Source organism: Egretta garzetta, unplaced genomic scaffold, assembly GCF_000687185.1.
Source record: "Egretta garzetta isolate BGI_Z169 unplaced genomic scaffold, ASM68718v1 scaffold118, whole genome shotgun sequence".
Lineage (NCBI taxonomy): Eukaryota > Metazoa > Chordata > Aves > Pelecaniformes > Ardeidae > Egretta > Egretta garzetta.
The window spans coordinates 780350-789789 of record NW_009260484.1 but is presented as its reverse complement, the minus strand read 5'-3'; the positions used below and the strand labels follow the sequence as shown (position 1 = coordinate 789789).

The 9440-nt window shown below is 37.8% G+C and overlaps 1 protein-coding gene across 2 annotated transcripts in view; it reads right to left on the bottom strand.

Moving 5' to 3' along the window:
* Positions 1-2775: 2775 nt before the first annotated feature.
* LYST (lysosomal trafficking regulator) overlaps positions 2776-9440 on the bottom strand; it is a 67365-nt gene continuing 60700 nt past the window's right edge. For both annotated transcript variants that reach the window (XM_035899695.1, XM_009644129.2), the window contains 5 exons: positions 8291-8430; positions 7891-7988; positions 6471-6627; positions 6189-6260; positions 2776-4830 (listed from right to left, as the gene is read on the bottom strand). In XM_035899695.1, the coding sequence (XP_035755588.1) occupies positions 4692-4830; positions 6189-6260; positions 6471-6627; positions 7891-7988; positions 8291-8430 (606 nt within the window). In that variant the 3' untranslated portion in view covers positions 2776-4691. The remainder of the gene's footprint in view (positions 4831-6188; positions 6261-6470; positions 6628-7890; positions 7989-8290; positions 8431-9440) is intronic.

The following is a 9440-nucleotide window of genomic DNA, read 5'->3' as shown; positions in this document are numbered from 1 at the left end:
TCCTGTCTGCTGCTGCAGCCGCCTACTTCTCCCGTTCCAGAAGACGCTAGGGATCAAACGATCATCCAGGCATTTCTAAAACATGGAACGGGCAAAACCTGTACCGCACAGGGGTTTTGGCCAAGAGCCCATCGCGCCCGTCCCTTCCTCATGCCGAACAAAGGGAGGGTGAAGTAAAAACAAAACAGCCCACTGTGGGGAAAAAAAAGGAACCACCGTGGAAAAGGGACCACTAACTCACCTTGTCAAGGCTAGTGTGTCAGCATAAAACGATTCAGCTTTACAGATCGATTTTTATATATTTCTCCAAGGCAAATTTGAGAGTCAACCATAAAGGTCAGTGGCAGTTAAACTGCCAATTAACATTTTTAATGGAAAAATTAGTCTGCCCCAATAATGAACACATCGGCCAGAGTACCATCACCGCAATCTAATTTGTTTTGCTCCCCAATAAGGTGGCTGCGCCCTCTGGAGATACATCTGCCACCCTTTTCTCCTACCCCACTACCAGCACTTTTTCTCATTCCACCTTAATAGAGCAGAAGCAATTCCAAGTCACATTTATTTTCTATACAAAAGAGAACAGGAAAGAGCCCCATTTTAAAAGGTGCTTTGGAACAGGGGCAGCCTCGTCAGTGGCTTTTAGGCTTGGGAGAAGGAAATGCAGCAGGAAGAAAGTAAACATTAGTGTATACAAGCGGGTATGTACATAAGCTTACCTTAACTAGAGTTCTGGAAACTGATCAGCGACTTCACTGGCCCACGCTGCTCCTGTTTCATTCATATTTAATTGCATCATCCTCCTACAAAAGGCTCTATCTACCAGACAGGGGATTTACATGCTATTAGGCAAAGAGCACTTGCTAGATGGTTCAAATAATGAGACAGTTGTCACTGACTTACACAGTATTTTTATACCACTTGGATTCTAACACTTTTATTCTTCAAGCGAAAATCAAAGGGGCAAAACAGCCATTTAAAAATGTATTTTCATCAATATATTATATAGGCATTTTCTCTTTAATCTGCAAACTCGTATGTTCCACCACAACCTGGAGTCTCCTACCAGCACTGGGCTATAGGTTTTGAATGCAATACCTGTAATGGCTAGCATCAATTTCTATTCCTTGAATCTACATGAACTAGCCCTGATGAGCCTTACACAGGCCTTATTCAATTGTGCTAGAGAAGCTGGATTTTTTAATTTTTCTGGGAATGCTGGCTTAAAGCTAGAAGCAGTGAGCAAACTCAACTGCTTTCTGCTTGGTAGCCCAGAATAGGGGTAAGAGTCTAATCAGACAAGTCACATACAGATTTTAATCCTCTTTCAGAAGCGACCTGCCCAAATTGTGAAATACACAGCACAGCCTATCACAGAAATCCAGATGCAAAATCAGTGGCTTTGTGACCCCACTCCAGAGCAGTACGGGCAAGTAAATCTCTCTTACTAGCACGGAGGTCATTTGTCAGTAGTTTGTAACTTACTACAGTAGCAAAGAAAACAGTGCTGTCTGTAGCCCTAGAAGCTTAACTAATGTTCCCGTGGGTATTTTTAAGGCAAGCGGAGCTTTTAAACAGTATTTTATATTTTTTTTTGGTAATACAGTGGCAGCATATGCAAAAAGAAAAAAGTCATTACAGCTTTAAACAAAACAAAGCATTAAGAAAACTAAAAGGTGACCTAAACATTTGTTAATAGCAAGCCAGGTGGTATTTTTTTTCCTACTGCTCTCTAGAGTTCTTGCCACAAAATGTGGAGTAAATCCTGCAATCATAATAAAATCAAGAAATCCTGGAAAGGGGGCAGCCTTTTGCTCAGTAGGAAGGAACTCTTTCAACTCTTTCTCCAAAGACAGATGTGGTTTAAATGCAGAGAAGATCCTTAAAGTTGATGTTTCAAAGTTGAAAGGTGTTTTTATTCCACAGAATCCATTTTTCCTGCAGGAAATTTTATTGTGTTTAATTCAGAGCAGAGATACACTTCTCTGATATGCTTTTGTTTCTCCTATCCATTGCCAGGGGTTTGTCTGAACAGTGGATCTCAAATCTGAGATTTTCAGTAGCAGTTCAGAGACTCCCTCTCCTCTCTCCACCACAAGTGTGTATCTGGCTACTGTTCCCCCTCCCCTTTCCCACCATGTATCTCCACAATCAGGACATAATGATCTGGGTTTACCGCAGAATCCCACAAGTGGTACTGGATAGACAGGCCTTGGCACCTGAACCTCTCCCAAGCCCTGGCTTCTGACAGGGAAAGCCGTGCATCCTCTGTCAGAAGCCTCCCAGAGATCCCAGTCTCCCCTTTCCACCCAGCACCTTTTTCTTCCTTCCCTCCGAGAATCCAGAGAGGAGCTGCTTTCCTGCCTTAGCTCAGTCAGGTTTTCAGGGAGGAGGCAGCTGGGTAGAAGGGAAGTGTCTCTGCTTTGAGAGCCATCACTTCATCTGAATTGTAGCCACACATCCTCCCGGAAGAAAGGACACATGCACACATGTGCAGTGCAGTATGCTTAGGATTTCTCCACTTCCAGTCTTATACCCATCTGCAGTTTAGCCCATAAACAGAACTTCCCCACTTGATAATTTTTAAGTTATGAGAAACTTGAGAGCCAGCAGAAACTGATTTGGAGCAAGGTGTCCAAAAGATCCCTAAAAGGAGATGGGACTAAGTCAAAACCATGTTTCTGATCATATCAAACAATTTGGTAAAGATCTGTTTATTACCCAACAATGTGACGATGTATACAAAGACAGTGTGGAATGTGATATTTACAGGAAATTTTAGTACATCATGCACAGATACTATTGCAATGTGATTTTAATAGTTCCAGAATGTTAAGCTGAATAAATATTCCTTGCTTCAAAAAAATCATTTTTACTGTTGCATAAAAATATATAATATTGCACTCTTTACAAGGCCAGCAGTTTTGCATATTGATTTGTAACAAGTGGAATTCTACTTTATAAAAATAAGCCTTTGTGAGCAACACCCCAAACCAGGGAGCACAAAAGCACCCCAAACCCACAATGTTTGTATTTTATCTCGTAAATAAAGGACATCACTTCAAATGAGCCAGGGAGTTTTTCAGTCTGTATTTGGACCTTACATTAACATTTAGACAGTGAAAAACATGACTAAAGCGATCCCATACAATGCTGCTACAGTATATGCAGTTTAAAAATTCAATTCATACAGTACATAGCCACTTGCTTAATTGAACCACAGATCAGCCTTTGTGTCATGGACTACGAAAATACTTTTCTTAAGTTTTTCTAGTTTGAAAAGTTCTTCAATTGGGGAGTTGCAAGAATTTCTGAAGACTGTTTGGAATTTTCAAAAGAGGTGGAAAGATTTCTTGCGTGTACATCATCTTCATCACAACCTGACAGTTTCATACACAGTGTTCTGAGGGCAGATAAACCTTAAACATGAGAAGATACAGCAGGTCGTCTGTATGGCAACAGCAGAACACATCAATGATGAAAAAGCAAAGCAATTTAGAAGAAAAATATAACTACATCAGACTTGCATTCTTGGTTTACCATTTGCATGACTAGCAGACACTCATTCATGGTGTCAGGTTTAGAGGTCTTCAAATCCATCAACTGAAATGTTAATTTTTGATCTGGCCTAACAATTCAAATTTGTTGAGCCTTCCACAATGGAGACTTATTTTTTTGTCCTCAAAAAATAGCACCTAGGAATAAATAACATATTTGCACACCGTATCTGTGTAAACTCTTCCAAGTCATCAGATGCCTATGAACATTGATTATTCAAGCAGTTATTCAAACATTTTACAGCGTATTGAACTCCAATGACACTAGAACAGGAGCACATCTGTGCCTTCCTTAATACCTTTTTTTTTTAGAGCTCTGGAAGATAAGCTGTGTGTATTTATATAATATATATATTCTGCCACAGAACTGCAATAGCTAGGTGTTAAAGTTTGGGAGTTAGCACTACAATAAAAAGCAAACCAAAATGTAATCTAACTATTGCTTCATGTTGCCATGAGGTGTCTATACCCATCACTAAGACAAATATTTTATTTTTGTCTGTTGTAAAGACTGTTCTAACAGAGAAGATGGCAAAAGTTACAAATATAAAGGTAACAGAAGTTCAATTTTTAGCATTACAATACCATAAGATGGTGCAAAAAGCACCTACGAAGTTCTTTGCTTCTCAAAAAAAGCAATTTTAAGTGATCTTGGATTTTAAGTTTTGGGTTGTTTATCTGAGAGCTAACTATACCACACTCAACTAATCAGGTATACATATGTTGACATTTTAACAGGTATTTACAGAACTTTACGCTGTCGATACTTTACAACAGAAGAGGAGGAATAAGCATTATCAATCAATTTTTTAAATACTTCTGCCCAAGAAGTGATTTAAAAAATATATTATTAGGTTTTATATTGCAGCATTTTGACTCATATGTTAGAGCATTTATAAGTCACTTTGCTGGTATTGGCGTATATGACCAGAGCTTCCTGGTGACCTGGATATGCTTCAAATTTGTGCATGCACATATGTAATTTTACACCACCTTAGACAGCTCTTTTTAAAACTCTATTCAGTCATTCTAGAGACATTCAAACTACTTCAAAATCCAGTTAAATAAGAGATTCTATAATCTATTTTGGATTTAAAGTGCATCAGAGATATAATTTAGCAGCAAAAATGGTCATCACCCAGCCGCATAGCTGCTAAGGAATGAATAGAACATGGGTAACTTCAAGCGCTGCTGGTCCTTGCGACACCAAGCTATAACATTTCCATCACTGTTAGCTGTGAACAAGTGATGACCATCACAGGAAAACGTAAGGCTGAAAAACAAGAAGACAATCTATTTTTATATCAGATTTCGCTGTTTAAAATGCTAAAAGACATTAAAACCCCTAAGAGTATAGCCAACAAAGATTAGCTCTCGGGAGAGGCCCAGTGTATACATTAACGTAGTAATATGTTTGCATGTACCTGCTTATTCATTTTTGTAACTACAGCTTTGTCCAGCAGTTCAACGTGCTGTGCAGCTCAGTACTCATTTCTTTGCAGCGTCAAAGGGCAGGATCAGTAGCAGCATCCTACTCTTTTTCCCTGGGCTGCCCCTACTACTTCTGGAAGGAAGGCTTTTCAGCAACAGAACTCAGTGCCCTCTGAACTTGCTTGCTGACAAAGGCAGAAACCTAAATCCATCAGATTTCATGGCACAGCATAGGACTTTTGTTCAGCCAAGCATTTCTTGAGTTATAACAGTAGTAAAGCCCTTCAGTCATGCCATGGGTAATGTTAGAGAGCATGAAGGTCAGCATTCATTTTCTGTCTCATTTAAGCAGGAAACTTTAAATTATTAAATAGCTACTAAATCATTATCAACAAGCTTTGTGAGATACACTTCCTAAAGAAGGTAACAAAGACAGTAACTGCTATCAGACAATGTTTTGTGTTTCTAAAAAAATGGTGATTAGTGGTTTGGGTTTTAAAATGATATTTCAGCAAAGGTGAAAACAAAATTTTTCAGAGTAACATGAAGATGATAAAATTTTGGCATGGCTCTAAGACCTCTGTGCAGGGTACGGTACCACTGGGGATTTCAAAGACTTGATCCTCTGACTGTGTTCTGAAAACACTCTGGCATGAGAATAATTCTGCTTATATAAATCATTGAGGGGACTGCAGAGAAAATTACACAAGCACTCCAAAATGGCAGCTTCCAGGCTCCTCTGAGTATCCTTTAACTCCCTTCTCTCTCCTTCCAGCATCAGAAAAAATTGGTCAGGGAAAATATAGTGTTTTCATTTATTTCTGAGGGGGAAAAAAAAAAAACCCTCTGTCTATTTGAGTCTGACAAAGCTAAGATTATCTCATGATTTTTTACACAGATTCTGGGGAAAAATATTAAACCTAAGAATAAGAAGAGTAGCTATTGTTCAGTTCTCAAGGGAATCCTGCTAATTTCTGTCTGCCAGCAGCAGAACCTAGTTATTACTGTCATTAAAAATACAGTACACTTGTGCTCATTTTGCTTTCTTGAATAATTAGTAGGATTGCATTTCTCTTTTTAGACATGGGTGTTTACCTCCTGTACTCACATCAAATGCACATTCAGTACACAAGGCTATCTTGTTGTGGTCCCTCGCCCCCAAAGAAAAATCCATTTATCGTATACTTATGATTTTTTTACCTTACAATAGGTTTGGCTGACTTCGAAAATGTTATTTCTCGTACTGGCTTCAAGTCCCATGTACTCCACAGTCTGAAAGAAAGTAATTTTTCTTCACATTTAATTTTACAAATATTTCAGTGATAAATACAACCTATTTAGCAACTACTAGGATTGGAAACTGAACAACAGCTTGTCCACCTTCGTTAAAGCTAAATATCAGCATGATGTTCAGCTACACGCTCTCAAACTGTGAGCCTAAGTTATAAAGCATTTTAATAAATACAAGTTTCAAATGCTTACCTTACAACTCCATTTTCAAGCCCCCCTGCAATTACGTTGACAGACACTCCTTCAGGCTGGTTAGAGAAAGCAACAGAGCAAATACTTTCTCTGCAGTGTACGTGTCCCACGAGATCACCGTTAACTGTCCAAAGTCTCAAATCACTACCCCCTCCAACTGCAACAGAACACACAGAATGGCAGTATTAAAAAAGAGTAAGTCTAGACTACAGCTAGATCTATGCAACAGAATCTTTAAGTGTTCAAGAATTCAACCTCTTGAAAGGTCAGAAGGTTTAAATGACTGAGTGGTGTGTGCTGCAGCAAAGAATTAACTCTTCCCTCCTTGTGTGACAGGGAGCATGCAAACCACCAAGCCACTGCAGAGATTTAGAAGACAGCACTTCATGTTTATCAAACATTGTACTTACAAAATGCTGTATGAATTTACTTTTAATAACCAATTTTCATGTACTAGCAGGGAAGCACCTAAGAGGAAATTCATACTATCTACTTTAAAACAGCTAGTTGTTGTACCCTGGCTTGCATTTTAAGCAAAATACTTAAAAGTAGCAAGCACAATTATCTTACCTGCTTATCTGGGATTATTTGATTCTATCAAAGAACTAATAACCCAGCCACTGCTTTGTCTTAAAAGGGATTGAAACTTATGTCCCTTACCAATTAAAGAATACAATCTTTTCCAGAAAAATTGGTTTGTGAGCTACAGAAATTGAGATGAAAGTCTCCATGCCAGTTTAAAAACTTAATATTAGTTTTCTGAAACTGCCAGAATAGTTTCCCCTTGTCCTTTAATACTACAGACTGTAGTATTTTGCTTTTCTTTTCCTCTTAATACTCTCATCCAGAAACAGTACCATGTGGAAAACAAGACAGTACAAAAACCTGCTTTAAAATAAGATGGGAGAGTATTATTTCCCTCTGTAGGAGCCCCAATACAAATATCTACTATTTCTGCTTTAGTGTAGCTGTTATTCCTCTTTGCTTTAAACTAGTGAATAGCTAAACAAATCTATGTTTGCTTATGGGCATATGGAAGCCTTTAAAGTGACAGAGTGAATAACAAATTCTGTTGCTCTGTAATACACTGTAATCCCCTAAAGAACTGTACCTTTGACAATAAATCCCTCTTAAAAAAGAAAGCAGCCAACTTCACAGAATTTAGGCCTCACAGGAATCTGTTGAAATTTCAAGTCTTTTTATAAAGAGATCAAGCTGTTCACTTTTGTATCTCTACATTTTACTCAAACACCTGCCTAATTTCTCCAGAAATTTATATGTTACTATGTAAAAATAGAGCACTGCTATTTGGCCAAATGCATCCTCAGATGATTAACATACACTCAGTAACTAATATAATAGCAAGTCTCAATTTATTTGGTCTGCAAGTCAAAACAGCTTTCATGACTGCCAAATATACCTGAATCACAAACTGTTGCAATATCACCAGTTGTTTCGCTAGCTGAAACTGCAGTCACAGGACTCTTGTGTCCAGCCAGACTCTGAACATAGCACAGCCTGAAAAAAAATAAATAAAGAGAGCAAGCTTAAAGTTCAGACTCAAACACAGTAGAAGTTTCTTTGAGGAAAATATTTAAGAGCTATATTAATTTCAATCAACAATTTGCATGAGGATGGTATTTTTCAGTCATTCTAGGATGGTAACAACCTTCATGGGAGAAAACAGTCAGGGTTTGACTTCACATTAAGATATATGTGAACCAAATTCAGTTAACTTCAAAAGGGTAAAAGATACCCAAAAGCTGGAAAACAGGTATTTGAAAGGAAGCCATTGGAAAAAGTTACATATGTACTTGTACCTGTTCAAATCCCATATGATGCAGGTCCCATCTTTGCTGACACTTATCATTATACTGTATGGCTTGCACACAAACAAGCTTGTTATTTCTGCTGTGTGACCATACAGATGGACTTGTGACTCCATTTCTATCTCTGAAGGCTGAAAAACAGCAAGGTAAAACAGGAACTCAAAAAAAAAAAAAAAGTCTTTTTCTGAAAAGGATACACCTAGGGGCAAGTTTAATTCTTAGATCTCAAAAAATGATTCCTGTTGCTTTTAATGTCATCAGTTTAGCAATATTGCTAATGCTTTATAATGTGATAAGCCATATATATCATTAAAGTTCAACCTTTTGCTTCCAGTGCTTTAGTCTAAGCAAGCATTTTGATGTAGTCCAATGAATCAAAACAAAGAACGATTGTACTTCTTCCATCTTAGTTACACACCTTGAAATCAGCGGATTTGTTTTCTGCAAAACTGCTGTTTCCACATGACAGCAAAATTAGTCTCCTCAATATTTTTGCATCTAGAGGAAGCACTTGGAAACATAGAAGGAAAACCCAGCTCAGCAGTTATCACAGTGTACAATAAATTACTGGGAATTCCTCAAGCTGGCGCCAAGTCCTTCAGTGTTACCAAGTTGGAAAAACACGCAGGAAGTCAAGTTTAAATATAGAAACTGCTAGATAAAAATTAAAGCAAATAAAACTTCTTATTCAAGTTATATAATTTGAAATGATTCAGACTTCCTGAAAACTGGCTAAGTCGAAGGAGCTGCCTAATCAGAATACTAAAGCTTTAATTAAGACAACTTGCTGTACAGAGATTAGAATAATCTTTGTAAAAAGAAAGGAACATTTTTCTGCTTGTTTCCTCACACATGTCAGAGCATACTGTCTGCATTTTTGTATGAGGGTACAGGATGCATGTATCTGTAGAAAATTTACATGTTTTTATGCACTAAAAGGGATAATATAATCTATGTAATACTACAAAAGTCAATATACTTTTTGACAATGGGAAGAGCTGCTATTTTGCTCTTTCTACTGAGCGTCTCATCCAAGACAGATATACTTATGAAAGTATCCAGTTGTCATTCTCAGAGCAGTGTAGTACGTCACATATGCAGATCCTTCTTTAATCCTTGCTCAGTTTAGAGAAAAAAATTC